General features: G+C 37.0%; 1 protein-coding gene across 10 annotated transcripts in view; it reads left to right on the top strand.

Moving 5' to 3' along the window:
- LOC113226358 (nesprin-1-like) overlaps positions 1-16480 on the top strand; it is a 132619-nt gene that overhangs the window by 106358 nt on the left and 9781 nt on the right. For 9 of the 10 annotated variants that reach the window (XM_026458952.1, XM_026458949.1, XM_026458954.1 and 6 more), the window contains 4 exons: positions 12178-12402; positions 12826-15138; positions 15224-15412; positions 15876-16255. In XM_026458952.1, the coding sequence (XP_026314737.1) occupies positions 12178-12402; positions 12826-15138; positions 15224-15412; positions 15876-16255 (3107 nt within the window). Of the gene's footprint in view, positions 1-12177; positions 12403-12825; positions 15139-15223; positions 15413-15875; positions 16256-16480 lie in introns of those variants that run through there. The other variant, XM_026458957.1, reaches the window with a different exon arrangement.

Here is a 16480-nt window from a genome sequence, read left to right as displayed (position 1 = left end):
ATAGTTTTATATCTAATTTGTAACAATCGCGAAAACCTAAGAAGGTTTATATACCTCTACCTTCTATTTACTTTTTACGGCTTTAGACACATACACCACAGTAACTACTGCCACGATATGAGTTACAAACAGGTTTAACCTACTTCCTGGAAATTTGAGTCACGTTTAAATTTAACTTGTTACAAGACGTTACAGTTGCGTCACGTTGTTACAGTATCATCAAACAGGGTGTTGAAATTTAATGTTGAATTTCGTATTTCTGTAGTTCTTGGGTCTGAGTTGTGACAATCAGTGTTGCCAGATGTTTACACTTCATACATTTTTCGTAATTTTGGATTATCTCGAGTAATGTTTATATTTAGGGTAATTTTCGAAGGCAAAAACTTTAAGTTCGACTATAAAGTATTTGTTATTGGAAATAATAAATAATTTACGAATCCATCCAAATGAAATAATAAAGTAACTTAGAAATAGATTGAAGAGAACAAAATTCGACGACCTATGTGGTCTGACGATTTACACGGGCGTTGGATGCGGAGGTCCTGGGTTCGATTCCCGGTAGGACCAATTTCAGAAATGAACTTTTCTAAATTGTTTCTGGGCTGGGTGTTCAGTGCCGCAGAGTGAAGAGAGCAGGCAATTGGTGTGGTTATCTGGCACATTATTATTAAAAAGAAATCTATCAATTACCAGTTAAAAGTTGCATAACAGTGAAAGTGTTGAATCAATAACTTTTGAAATAATATATAGTATTAGAGGTGGATGATTTTCTTCAAGATGAAATGGGACCACTATGGAAGTACCCCCTTTCCAACAAAAAAAGAATCATGAAAATCGGTTCACAAATACCGGAGTTATCGCGTAACATACACATAAAAAAAACATACAGTCGAATTGAGAACCTGCTCCTTTTTTGAAGTCAGTTAAGAATTGTAGATATACACTGTTACTAGGTGTGAAAACAAGATTCCTACAAATTTTCACTATAGACAAAAACAAAAACTTACCTCGAAATTTTACAAGAAAACCTCTGTATTCAATAGGTAATAATAATAATATATTTTTATTCAAAAACACACCTTAGCCTTATATATAGCACAGAGAAGAAATTTACAGGTTCGAAATGTAAACAAAATAATATAAAACAAACAGTTAGAAAAGGCGTAACAAATCTAAGGACTCTGGCTCCTAAACTAGACAAATGTCTGTGTCTTAGGAGACTGTGTTCAGTTAGGCGGGACCAAAAATATGTGCCTGTATTTAAAATTTAATTGTTATTTAAAATTTAAAGTATAAAAATGAGACTGCGCGATCGTGGTTATACACTTTTAGTGATAGTTATGAGGTAATAGACAAAAAATAATAGGCATAAGTATGTGTGTATGTATGTTTGTGTAGATTTATGTGCATGCGTGCGCGTATAGGTACTATAATAGAGGGCTGTAGCTCAGATGCAGTGCGAGAGGTACTTTTAATAATATAAAACCGGGATCATCTTAAACTTTGGTTTATTTTACCATTTTCATGTCTAGGGTTACAAATCAATCTTCTTAATTAATATGTCATCTACTTGGATAATTGTTTTCCTTAACTCCTCTTTCGATACATACAAATTGCTAGCCAGCATCCATTTAAAATTGGGTAACAAAGACTTCAAAAAATGCTTAACAAACTGAACATCTTGAATATTCGCTTTCATCGCTAACTCATTTAAACTATAAAAATAACTTATCAGCGATTCATTAGGCCCCTGTCGCCTATAATAAAATTCTCGTGCATAATCTATTTGTGAGGGAAATTCCTCTCTTAGCTTCTGTGCCACCACGTCATACGTCATGTATGAAGAAAAATACGTTTTGTACCATTGTAGAGCTGGCCCCTCCAAATACAATGCAAACACGTATTTCTTCTGCACATCAGACCAATTATTTAAGACGCTAATGGTCTCAAATTGGTTTAAAAACTCGTCAACGTCGTTGAATCCATTAAACTTTTGTGCCGACATAGCATACATATTTTCTCCTCGCACTTTTCTCTGGCACCAAATATAAATCAATATTAAATAAGTAAAAAATATAAATTACGACCTTTTATTACGCATTCCTGGTGGTTTTGTCGTAACAACATATAAACATTTTTCCACGGTGGACTTTTCTTCATCGGAATCCTTTCATCACTAGTAAGCTTGCGTTCCTTATTTGCAGGCTTGAATTATGTTATACTTCTCCCGTTGCCAGATTTTTCAAAATAAAAATATAAAAAATTTTCGCATCTGGATTCGTACTTTCTTCATTTGAAAGCCGGCGCATTCCACCATTTATAATAGAGGGCTGTAGCTCAGATGCGTTGCGAGAGGTACTTTTAATAATATAAAACCGGGATTATCTTAAAACTTTGGTTTATTTTACCATTTTTCATGTTTAGGGTTACAAATCAATCATCTTACTCTTAATATGTATGTCAAGCTCTTCCCTTATTTTCTTAAGGTTCCAAATACAAAACTAACTCATTACCTATGTTCAGCCAGCAATTCTACTCATAGAGTACAGCCTAGTCTACAGTACTTTACATATTCCAATGATTTTTTTTTATTTCTACTGAACTAAATATAACACGTGTACCATATGACATACATTTTTTTACTGAATTAGAATGAAAACAAAAATAATTGAACATCATGGTAGAAAAAACATCGTGATACTCAACCAAACTTATATTACAATAACTAAAGCGACATTTCTAGTCAGCTGGTAGCTTTGTAAAGGTGAAGAAAAAACTTTCATAGATTTCTCACAGATAGCGTTACGGCAAAAAAGTCGATACAAACCAAAAACAACAATCTCAGTACAGAGTACAAAAAAACCGTCCTCAAAAATTCGTGGAATTACATCTATTTTCCAAGTTTTATTAAAATCGGTTACCGGAGTTCGCGAAACAGGATTCATCCCTTTCCACCCTTAGAGGCGGAATATTTTCTTCAAATTTAAACGTGACCACTACTGAGGTATCCTCTTTTCAACAAAAAAAGAATCATCAAACTCGGTTAACAAATGCCGGAGTTATCGCGTAACATACATACAAAATGCCTTTCCATGCCTTCTCTGATGAGCACAGCACTCTCACCTCAGAGCAGTTTTACCTTGCTCGGTATGGAAATCTGCTGTGATTTGAATCCAAGGAGCTACATCGAATCTGTGATCAAAACAGCCTCACGGAAACTCGGAGTCCTGAACAAGGTGCGACGTTTTTTCACGCCGGACCAGTTATGCCTGCTGTACAAAACACAGGTCCGGTCTTGCGTTGAGTATTGTTCGCACTTGTGGGACGGCTCCGCCAAGTACCTACTCGATGCCTTGGATAAATTACAGCGTCGTGCTACTCGAATTATAGGCGACGAAGAGGTCTCATCACGCCTTGAACCTCTGCAACTGCGTAGAGATGTTGCATCGCTTAGCGCCTTTTACCGCATGTACCATGGTGAGTGCTCTGAAGAGCTGTTCAACCTCATCCCCCCTTCCCCGTTCCTGCTCAGAAGCACGCGTGCTGGCCTTCGTAGTCACCGTTTCACTACCTGCCGCATTCCATCGCGTACTAAAAGGTTTGGTGGCTCCTTTCTCTGCCGCACAAATGCCGGTTGACAAATGGAACTCCCTTCCGGCACATGTCTTCCCTCCCTCTTATGATATGGGGTCCTTCAAACGAGGCGTGAAGAGGCATATTGTAGGCAGGCAGGGTGGAGGTGGCTAGTGCAGTGAGGGTTTCATCGCTGCACTAGGTTCCTTCACGTTTGGATACCACTTTCCACTTAACATCAGGTGGAGTGGAGTCATTTGCCTGTCATGTATAAAAAAAAAAAAAAATACAGTTCAATTGAAAACAATTTCTTTTTTGAAGTCTGTTAAAGATATACAACAAGAACATGGAAAAATTTGTAAGGTCTGCTGGTTCGTTCCGTAGCTCAGTTGGGAGAGCTGACGCCACGGTATAGTTAATAATACTTTTAACACCCTGTATAACATTATGGGCCCAATTGAGTCATGCATAACTTTAGTTTCTACGTAAAAATGTAAACAAGGTGTTAAATCGCAGTTTTACTTTTACGATAGGATGTAAACAAAGATTATTACGTTTTCCTTGAATGTTTCGTAATGAGAACATTGTTCAGAGGAGTATTTGAACAAACGAATTGTACAGTTTTGAAGCTGGTTTACAATACAGATTGTTATTTTTTGTAAGAACAAACTGTACACTATTTATCACACCATATGATAACGTACAAATAGTGTTATCATTGTGAGATTCAAACAATATAAGTCTCGTGATAATAGAGCACAATGTTGTTTTAAAAAGCTGGTAAATGTAGCGACTTTTTTATCACGAGCAAATTTTTTTATCACGCTACACGCCCGTCCATAACAGATCGCAAGAATCTGAGGGATACTGCCACTGCGGTCGTCACCCTGCTACATAAGTTGACGAGTCCCATGTGCCTGTAATTTCACCAGCAAACTTACCCTTGACAACCGGAACACAGTAATGCTCACATTACTGTTTGGCGGCAGAAGTAGGTAAGGTGGCAGTACTTCCCTAGACGAAATCTTGCGAAAGGAGCTCTACGGCTAATGAATGGAGCTTAGATACCGTTCCGAAGGGTAGATTTTTAAAGTAGCCGATGTGGGAAAACGATTGCTTCTCTTCACGTTACGTACAGTCAACAGCACATCAAGCTATATCTACACTTTTGTTCGAATATCGGCTCTAGTGCAATGGAACAAGATCAGATGTGTAGATTAATGTGCTGCCGATTCACATTTGTGAATGTTTGGAGGCAATATAGCGATGAAGGAAAAACATAATGAAACCTGTTGGAAAATATATAAATCGCAATCTGCGTTGTGGCAGTGGTGTGGCAGACTATGAAGGGAAGTACATACATTTTCCGAGGGTTGTGACCATTCTTCGACGTGCAGGATTCATCACGATGTCTTCCTTCATCGAAAAGCTCGTTATAAATTAAATCTGGAACATATATTCCGAGAAACTCAGATGCATTCCCGATTGCGAACTCAACGGCATATGTCTGAGAAGCGGTAAGTCACCACGGCTTCAAATATATACTCCCGGACACATAATTCGAGCCACCTCACATTTTTGTCTTAAAGGGCTAAAATACAAAAATAGTGTTATCACCGAAGAAAAAGTTTTCCCCCGGTTTTGCAAATCCAACTTTCCAACAAGGACTTATGAAAAAGACGTTTAATATACTAGTTCCAAAATTGCGTAATAATTTTGGAGCAATCAAACAATGTTTAACCTTAAAATGCTTAAATACGGAAAATGCGAGGTGGCCCGAATTATGTGTCCGGGAGTGTATAATACTTAATTCAAATAATAACATAAAATAAAATTGGAAGAAAAATTATAAACAGACATTTGTAAATGTACAGAATAATTAGGAGGCAACCCATTAACTACAATTTCCCGAATTTCTTCATTCCACTAAATTACTGCGGTGTAGTTAACAGGAACGGCGTTAAAACGTTCATTAAGAAACTTTTTGAATAGTTTCACGAGGTAGATACTTTGTTGCTTCGTCTATTTACTTTAAATGACTTAGTACCCTAAACAGTATTTTAAATTCGTTTTTGTTCTTATTAGCCGGGTGACCTATGAGAAAACGGTTAATTTTCAAGGGGCAAGTGCAAATCAGCGGACGCGAAGGCGAAGTAAAGAGGAAATACAGGTGTCCCACGGCTATGCCACACGGAGGGACATTACCTTAAATACCTTAGATAGAAAATTTTACTAAAAGAGGCATTGACTTACAAATAAACGGACGACGGGTCTAATACAAAAAACCACGAAAAAAATGTCCCAAGTCAACCTATTTAAACGTAGTGGCATGTAAAGGAATATGCTATATAAAAGCTAAAACGTTGAATTTAAATTGTAATGTCATCGCAGTACTGTCTAATTTTGCTTGCTTCGCTGTCAGTCGAACAAACAAAGACTAAAGCGTGAATGACAGACGCTCTGTATTCGATTTTAACGCCCTATAAGTTCGGACACTTTTTAGCGCGGACCCGACGTCCATATAATTGTAAGTCAATGAAAAGAAGGCTTAATTTTGATTTTAAAAACCATTGAAAAACAATTCGAACTGCATTAAATGATTTTTGAATAATTGCCTGTCTGAATCCGGAATCGAAACCGCCAAATGGGAAAAAAACATTTGCCGCACTCATAACAACTGACATTATCATTTCTTTCTTTCTTTCTTTCTTATTACTAATGAGTACAAACTTGAGAAAGAGATGTCATTTCCCTATTGTAAGTGCATGATAAAATTCAATGCAATGCAAACTTTGAAATGATAATGTCAGTTGTTATGAGCGCGACAAAGTCAGAATAAAAGCTATTCATTTTCCTGAACAAAATTTCAAATTAAATGGTAAATTTCATGGTCTTTCTTTTATTTTAAGATGCTATGTTATTTAGAAGAAATTTCCATAAGTATAATAAAATTACAGATTTTTTTTTTCACTTTTTTAAAAATCTTTCAAAGCAGTTCGAATTCTTTTTAAAATCAAAATGAAGTCTTCTATCAGTAAAATTTTCTATCTACGGTATTTAATGTACTTTCCCTCCGTGTCACATAGCCGTGAGACACCCTATCTTTTGCATCAAAATACTAATGGTTCCACATAAAACTGTGCCTTACCAATTATTGTATTTACTTTACAATTTATGTGCAATCTGTTGGTATTCCATATAAATAAATAAAGCACATTAAAAACCGTACAGCACATAAAAGAGCATCCCGCATAAAATTTCAAAGATAGTTTTATTAGCGGATGATTAAAATTTATACATACATTTATATGTTTAGACAAAGTCGTGCGGATGTAATCACTGTTCTGGAGTCCACGCAAAAACCATGTGTGGGTGAATGTAGCTGCTTTTATAAATTGTATTAAAATGCAGTGAATAAAGTTTACTCGCACATTGATTAATGAGAATACATGAAAAATATGAATTACACTTGAAATCGTTGATTTAATTAAAAAGTAGATACTACACTATTCATTCGTATGGCAAAATTTTCCTGAGAAAGAGTTAGAAAGTCTAGGTTTGCTCTTTGTAAAGACACATTTTATCTTTTACAATATTTAAGTCAAACATAATAGATTGTCCAGGGAAGTACTGCTACGTCATCTATTTCTGCCGCCAAGCAATAACGTGAGCGTTTCGGTTTTAACGGTGCTGGTGAAATTACAGGCCTATGGACATTTCAACTCATGTCTCGAGATGACGGGCGCATAGACAATGCCTCTCAGATCTTTACAATATAAGCTCTGTGCGACACTGCAACTGTCATGGACAGGCGTGTTGCTTACCACCAGGCGCACAATTTGTCCGTCCCGACACTTCGTATCTTAAAAAAAATCGACACAACCTGCAAGAGCTAACGGATATTTGTCATCCAAGTACGCAGAAGCTGTATAAAGTTAAAGTATAAAGTTTTTGTTTGACTTTAGTTTTCAAATATGCACTGTTGATACAATAGTGTAATTACTCAAAAAGTGTATTTTTGCAGAATCGGTGAAAAACTAATTACTTACTCCCCGTGAAAGATTATTAAAATCGTATGTGGGGGTTAGAGTTTATTACACATATCTAAACAATTTTCTATTTGCCAAATATATTAAAAATAAAAGGGAAAAAATTATTTCATATTTTTGAATAACGACTGTTTTGGCCAGAACTAGCTCATAAAAAGTTTGTCTCATTTTGAGTCAACTAGATATCCTTTATTGTTTCTTATAATATTCTAATGACAGTTTTGTTGACATGTTGTTGAATTTCACATATTTTGAGTTACAACGCTATTGTAATAGCAGAGTGGTGTCATAGACATTAAAAACGTAGAAGAGCTAAACGGGTTACTACTGTGGATTTCGGCGCCATTACCCAAAGCAAATATCCGCATCTCATTAAACTGTGAAAGTTGCTAAAGTAGACCAAGCAACTTACATCTGAATTCAAAAAATTCTCTTTTTCTACAAAATTTCCTTTAATAAAAGTATATTTACCACAAAGCCGTTGCTAGTGTAGTTATTACCATTACGTGTCAATTTCAAATGTAGGTAGATTGTTAAAAAACAAAGATGCATCAAATTTTTTTGTATGCCATTATAAAAAAATAGACAATAATTTCTTGTACTATGTCTAAATACGACGACATACAAAATTCTGTCTTTTAATAATGAATTTTTTACGGGTTATAGCAATATTGTTATAAGGTTGTAAACAGATTTCTACCATGCATGATTTGTTCAGAAGAAATTTCTTCAAACAGCAGTAGTTTTCGTTAAATAACTTATAATAAAAAAAAACGAATAGCTGATGTCAGCCAAAAACAGTAGATCTAGTGATAAATCAGTAGAACCTGGCAATATTGAGTGGTACGACCTACGGACTCTGGCTTTGCCTTCATCTTAATAAATTTTAGTGTGTTTGAGTTAACTGTTGCTCCAACAAATAAAAATGTGCGTAACGACCATAAACATAAGATATGGTATTATAAAACCTATTTTATTACAAAATCCAACAAAAATAAGAACAGGTTAGACAAGTGACGTCTTTTATCAACCGTCGTTTTTGGTTCAAGGTCCGACACAACTGATATTATCAGTTTCCGTACAAAATGAAATAAATGACATAAAAATTCTATTTTACCTAAATTGCTAGCTATTTTACTACTGTATACTTTGTATGTTTTTTACTAATGAAGCGTTTTCTGCGTATACGTCTGTCTGTGGTCATACCTGGTGTATACTAGGTTCATTTCCCGAACGACAAAATGTCCCTAACCTCTCTGAGCACGTGCTTAGGTTCCTTTTTCCTCGTAGTGAGTGCCTGGTGTCATTAGTCAGATTTAGCAGGATGTTACAGCGTAGGTATTTTCGATTTTGTATGAGAGTGATGTATCTGTTACGTAGTAACTATTAAGTAATCTGTGGTCATACCTGGTGTATACTTATTTGTAACTAACTGTAAAGGGACTATATCCCATAATTTGTTTGAAATAAGGCTAGTTATTCATACAAAGAGTATTCTGATTATTTGTAGTGGTGTTTAGTTTTTATTGAACATTGATTATCTTATGATTAGAAAACAATTTACTGGCCAAACAAATCTACAATAAAATCAGAAAGCAGTCATTACGTTGAGTATGCGAATAAATAATCGAATTACAATGTTTTCACTTCATTATCTGCGAATTGTACGCTCTATTTGGTTTGAAACCATTTGAATCCCAGCCATTGAAGTCAGAAAGACATTGAAGTAGTGACACAACACTTTTTATAGACATATTTTCCATTTAAGTGCACGAAAGGATCCGATTTGGCCGTTCTCAGAACAAGAAGACAATTTAGCGAATAAATAAAAATATAGATTTTCAAAAATATACTAATATACTCCGTCTACTTCTTGCCGTATAGATGACACTATAGTGCTATAGTGGTAAAGGATTTGCCAAATTGTGTAAAGTATATAACCAGAAATAGAGACGTAATATCATTTAATTTGTTTGAAAACTATTCTGCCATATCATTACCGTGACAACTCCTCCGCTCCGCTCCGGTTGGCCAGCCCGAATTCAAACAATTGACGGGTGTCGTCAATTGTTTCACTTCATTTCGACCAGTTAACATGAACTTTGCAAGGTAGGAAAATTGCAAAATTACATATTTTGTATTTAATTACCGACGAAATTTGATTACGTTTGTTTTGTAATTATATGCTTTCTGTTTTTCCCCACACCACCGAATGCAACAGCACGCCATTGTTAGAGATATTATATTTATTACAATAAATACACAATATTTTTGGAACATATGAAGACGTACACACAGGTCAGTTGTTGGCGCTGTACTATTTCAGCTTTTTAATTTGTAATTTCAGTGCAAACGAGAGTTGATATTTATAAGTGATGTATCACTGATGAGATACCAGGCATATATGGTCCTTATATCGTCTCTATTTCTGGTTATATATTCGATGATTCTCCATAAATTATTTACACCGGAAAAAAGGACCTGGGCCTTTCTCGTCCAGCACACACTGTGACGACGCGACGTCCTTCATCATCATCCCACCTTTTTATCAAACTCTTTTCTGGTTCCTGGCCACTTTTGAAATTTTGAATCGTTCTCTAATTCCCTTTCTTCGTTATTCTTACTTTGGGTCGTTCCGTCGCCACTCCCATCAAAATTCTCAAAGAGAAAGGACGTGTGCATTGTAAACCTCACTTATTTTAACTGTTTATAAAACATTGGACATATAAAGGCTTCCTGTTCCCCTTTTACCCCTTCCTTTAGTTAATAAATTTTATACGGATCGAGCCTTCACTCTTAATTTTTATAGCCGTGGGGCGACGGCTTAAGAATACATTGTCGCCTCCCCATACATGCCCGTGGGGGTCGTAAGAGGCGACCGAGGGCGTCACAAGTGTCCATCTGCTTAGCATTGTGGTAGACTCTGTGCCGACTGGATAGCGACCACAGTACACACGGCGGAAAACCCTCCACAGTGAAACGCTTTTGCGAATCGCGTTCAGGGATCAGTTGGTGTACATCCAGTGCATTTGGCCAGACCGGCAAAATGATAGTGACGGAGTGAAGATATTTGTGTTTTCCATCCGTTACTCTCATCTCTGGACTGTATTCGCACTTTCCATCAGGCGCGGTGCAGTCATTTTGTCGAGTCGCAATAAAAAAAAAAAAAAAAAAAAAGAAAAATTTCGCCAAGTGTAGGCTGCAACCACAGATCAAACCGTTTTCGGCTACGGAGGTCATAAAAACATCCGAAATTGTATTACAGGCCGCTGTGACAAAGTGTGCTCCAAGAGTTTGACCACCACAAACTTATAAATCATTCCTAATTGTGCACAAACAATCAAATTCTTTAATTAAAAACATCACCTTCGCATATCATTAACTAAGTTTCAAATATCATGGTTATATTCAGCTTTATCATCAAGTAATATTGATTGTTTTAATATTTAATGATTACGACATGATCAAAGATTACGTAAAGTGGTAATTATTAGTGCATTTAAGACCTATTCGTACGAAACAAAATATCACTTTCACATTCCTTTATTCAATTCCCGCGTCTACAGTGCAAACCATCACCGAAGTCGTCAAGTTATCATTTTTAATCATTGACGTCCGAACTTATAGAGATACAGAGCGTCATTCACGCTTTAGTCTTCGTTTGTTCGACTGACAGCGAAGCAAGCAAAATTAGACAGTACTGCGACGACATTACTATTTAAATTCAACGTTTTAGCTTTTTCATATTCCTTTACATGTCACTACGTTTAAATAGGTTGACTTGGGACATTTTTTTCGTGGTTTTTGTATTAGACCCGTCGTCCATTTATTTGTAAGTCAATATTTTTAATATATATATTTTAAGTTTACTTATTTACTAGTTAGTCGAGACAACACCACAGGCAAAGCTAGTGAACATAAGGCAACGCACCGTAATGTTAATTTAAAAGTAAGCGAATGTACAGGACGTTGCGAAATCTTTAAATGGCATCCCATTGTGAAATCTTATCACATAACACACATTTGATGTCCTATTATGTCTTTGAATTGTGGTCACGTTTTATGTGTATAAAATTATATGCTTGGAATTATATAAGAGGACAATCTTGATGAGGAGTACGAAAACTCACTCAAGAATTATTATGATATTAGTTATTATCTATAATATATAGGTATGCGATTCATTATTATAAAACTTTCATGAGCTATGCTCAAGCTAAAGTTTCTAAAGTATTAGAACAATGTTATAATATCGGGTCGGCCAGTGTTTCAATGAATCTACAGCGGAAAAGGCGATTCTTTTGCAGATACACTTCCAAATAATATATTCTTAAGTGGCATTCCAACGCAGCATGTTCAGCTAGCGTTTACAATGTTCTGTTTTTAATAAGTTTAAGAATGGAATAAGAGTTGTTCTTCGAAACCAATTTTTACAACCGAGACAATGGGTTTGAATTGAAAGTGAAGTCTAGTCCATAACATAAATTACTCTTAAGATATTAAATACGTTTCGAACATTATTTATTTATATTTAATAGAACCTTATTTTCCTTAGGCATGTCTAGAACAAGAACCGCGGGTCGCCGAGCTCCGGTCCCTAGCAGCTAGAGTGGCAGCCGAAACAGGCTCCAGGGCCTTACAAGCCGACGCTGATGCGCTGGCTAGGAGGCTGCAACTCGTGTCAGGTGCGGTGCAAGCCCTGGCTGACTTGGGAGAAGCCCGACAGGTGGCAAGAGCTAAGGCACAAAACACAAAGGGGAAGCTTTATGATATGAGACAGGTTTGTACGTTAATATGTTTTGGATTTCATGTTAATGAACGTAAACCGTTATTTGAACTTTGCGTTGGTAATGAGATATAATTAGTTCATTCATCGTACAACTACAAGAGTACATCATGATGGAAAGGCAGTAAATTTATATCGAATTAAAAAATATTATACATATATATTATTGTACATATATATTAAACAATTATTACCTATATAGTTCTGTACTATCAATTAATGACTCTCAAGTAGTCAACGTAACATCCAAATAGTACCGAGCAGCCCCGGTCATATTTGCATTTATTATTGTCTTGTTGATTGTCCTGCTTTCTAGTACCAAAGAAGCATCGGTATTTTCTGTACAATTACATAATTTTTAAATATCCAATTAAAGTTGGAACGTGTTATTAATAACAATTTCACATTTTGTTACAGGATCTGGCACCACTGTCTGAAGATGGCGAAATTGTGGAAGACAAACTGATAGCCCTTCGCGATAACCTTATAGCACTTGGTAAGAGCGAAGCCGATATAGCCCCGGCAAAGGCGGAACTACCTGACATTGACAGAGACGTCTCTGATGAACACTCCATCGTACGAATCTTAGAATTATGGCAGGCCATGTTCAGAGATACCTTCCTGCATTATCATAGATTATCTACAGCTCTAGTCAGGTCGGGAGATGCAGCCACCGCCTTGAGATTATGGCACGAATATCTTATAGACTTGCAGTCATTCCTATCAGGTTCTGTCCCGGAGGATTATGAGAACTTGGCGGAACATCGTCGCTTATGCCGGGTGCATAGAAATCTTTTAACATCACAAAGATCTATATTAATAAATGAAAACAAGGAACCAAAGAACAAGGATTTAGCCGACAAATTCGATACTCTTACCAACCTGCATAATGAAACTTTAGCTCGAATAGTTGAACGACACGACGAAGTTTGCAACCGCATAGTTGCTTGGGATGATTACAGAGAAATCTACACAGAACTATTACGATGGCTCAAGGAAATGGAAAGGGAGAAAGAAAAACTTCAACTACGATATGTCCACATAAAAAGAATAAATAAAGTACTGGCTAAGATACAGAATCTCTCAGACAAAGTACCAGAAGGCAGGAAACAATCTGATAAGCTCCTAGAAAATCTCAAAAAGGTTCTAAACTTTACTGAAGAAGCGTATGGTACATCGGTTAGGATAGAATATGCTGGCATTGTAAAGCGAGTTGACAACTTACAAGCTAGTCTTGACACATGGCGTGACTTTTTAACTCGAATTCTTGGACTTGTTGGCGAATATGATACTTTAACCACAGACCTTACCAAACTTTATAACAAAACACAAGAGGAAGTGTTGTCATACTCTGAAGCTAATTCTTTATCTAGACCACAGCTCCGAAAGACAATTGAAAAATACACAACTTTAAGAACACAAATAGATAAAACTGAGACACAAATCGAAGCTCTCAGCGTCATCCAAGAGCAACTGAAGGAATGTCTTAGTCCTCAAGACATAAGAATAGTGAACCAAAAAGTTTGGCAACTGCGTCAACAACGTGCCGATCTGGAACACCAACTTTCCATCATTATACACCGATTGCAGGAGCGGTTAGAGATTTATAGCATATTCGAATCACGGTTAACACGATTTTCAGAATGGATGACAACACTAGAGTCACGTCTTGAAACATCTAGTCAAAGCAGTGAAATGAGCGCACTCGATCCACAAGATCTTATCCGAAGAATAAACTCTGACGTTCAAGCCGAAACAGTCATGAAAGAGCGTGAGTTCGAATGGCTCATGGAAACAGGCACGGCTCTCATTGAACTCTCTAAAAAGGATGAAAAATCGTACAGCAAAAATACTGCCAAACAACTTAAGAATATTGAAGAGCGTTGGCTGAAACTACAGGAAACCGGACGAGCCAGAATAGCTAAGATCACCGAACTACTCGAAACTATAACACAATTAGAAGAAAGATTAACAGAAATCAGGCTAAAATTACACACAATTGAATCTAGATTAACTACTACGGTTGTGATTGAATATTTGACGACAAAAGCTGTCGACGAGAAATTCCAAGAGCGCGATGAAATACACAAGAACATTGAAAACGAGAGTGGAGAAATTGGCGAAACTTTAAATCTTTGCGAGCTCGTGTTCAATGATCCTGATGTTCTGAAGGGTAACTTCGATTTACGGAATTTACGCACTGGTGTCGATATCATAGAAAAGAAATGGAAGAACATCTGTGACATGTCGGAACAAAGAAAGAACGCTCTGAAAGAAATTCGCAAGTCGGCCGAACTGACGAACTCATTACTGCCCAAAGTTGAGAAAAAACTGGACTCCATTGAAAAACGAGTCGAGAAGATCGAGACTCGAAAGCAGCGCGGTGAAGCGGACGACGAGGGCGTTTCGAAAGCTGTTATTAAAGATTTGGAAGCTTTAGAAAACGACATCAAAAAACTAGAGGATGCTTATAGTCGTGTAGTCTCTTCTCGGGGCACTGAACTTCGTGGCGAAGGAGCAGATCTGGTGGCGAGGTTGAGAGCAGCTATTCGGCGGTGGCAACAGCTGCGCGGTCGCATGGACACAGCAGGAGCCGACGCGCACAGGCAATTTGTGGCCGCCCACGGAAAGGCCGTTATTGCTTTGGCCGAAGCTGACGTTCGATTGACCAGAACGCTGCATCTCGCTCCCACCCCGCTGGACAAGGCTGCTACGTTGAAAGAACTAAACGTAAGTACCAGTTTAAGTATTTCTTTCCCAAAATCGTATAGTAATTTTGATTCAGTGGTTTAACGAGTCACTGGTTACATTCAAGGGTGTGGAACAAGATCTACTTGAATGTCAAGCCTTGGTGGAAGAGGCAGACCGGCTGGCAGCATGTGTGTCCTCGTTGCCCGGAGTATCGGACATGGTATCGGAGTACCGCGCACTATACAACGACGTGCGCACGCGACTCGATGTCGCTAAAAGTGAGGTGGTCGGCGATGTTGATACTGCTGTTCAGGTTAGTGAACTTCAATGTTTATTTAACCACAAAATTATGTTAGCTTTGACAGTTCTTTCAGCAGACTTAGCTACAAATACCATAATTTACTCGATGCTTGATTTGCATTGTTTACATTGGAAGTGAATGAATTGTTTGCTAGTTATTTACTTGATAAGAACAATCATAAATAATATTTGGATCAAATTTTGTATAGGAAATGAAACTATTTTTCCGGATTTAAATCGCGTATATTTGTTTTTTCAAACAAACCTGTAAAGGGCCCGAAACGTCTTAGGTTTGTTTGAAAAAACAAATATACGCGATTTAAATCCGGAAAAATAGTTTCATTTCCTATGTGTAACAATCGCGAAAACCTAAGAACTCAAATTTTGTATTTAATTACCTACTCGGCAAATTTTCGGCCGAGTCAGACTTTTTATTTCAGCTTCTATATGCATTGTATATTTCATATATTCTCTAGGTGGACACTCTCAAATGGGAAACCGACGCAGCGCTCCAAGTAGACACCCTGACTTCTAAAGAAACCTACAAAGTCGAACTAACATCAGCCGTTAAAGAAGCATCAGAATCTCTTGAAGCTCTCCGTAATGCTCTTATTCAACAACCGAAAGAGAATGCTAGTGCTGACGAACTTGCGACAGCGGCCAAAGAGATTGCCAAAGCTGGTGCCAAACCTGGCCAAACATTGGAACTGGCAAAACATCTGTCAGAATTACTCCTCACGGAGTGTGATGCATCGGAAGACGAAGCTATGTTAAAGGAAGTCGAGTCACTATCATTGCGATATGAAGATCTTCTCGCTCAAGCGAAGAAGAGGGAATTGCAGATCAACAATTTACGGTTAGTTGAGTTTTTGTGTAGTGTTTTCTTTTGGGCGAATGACGTTGATGATGAATTTGAAAGGTTCAAAATTTTTTAGTTTGTTTTTAGACAACACCTATATTATGAATTATATTTTCTGGCATCCCAAATCTGTGCATTTACAGGTCTGGTTTAAGAATTTACAGATAAATTAAAAGGAAAATTCCAGGCAACCTGTATTTATAAGTATTGCACAAAATCACA

Source organism: Hyposmocoma kahamanoa, unplaced genomic scaffold, assembly GCF_003589595.1.
Source record: "Hyposmocoma kahamanoa isolate Upper Pololo Valley unplaced genomic scaffold, ASM358959v1 190, whole genome shotgun sequence".
Classification (NCBI taxonomy): Eukaryota; Metazoa; Arthropoda; class Insecta; order Lepidoptera; family Cosmopterigidae; genus Hyposmocoma; species Hyposmocoma kahamanoa.
Note: the sequence above shows the minus strand (reverse complement) of the source record. Positions and strands in the feature narration are given on the sequence as shown.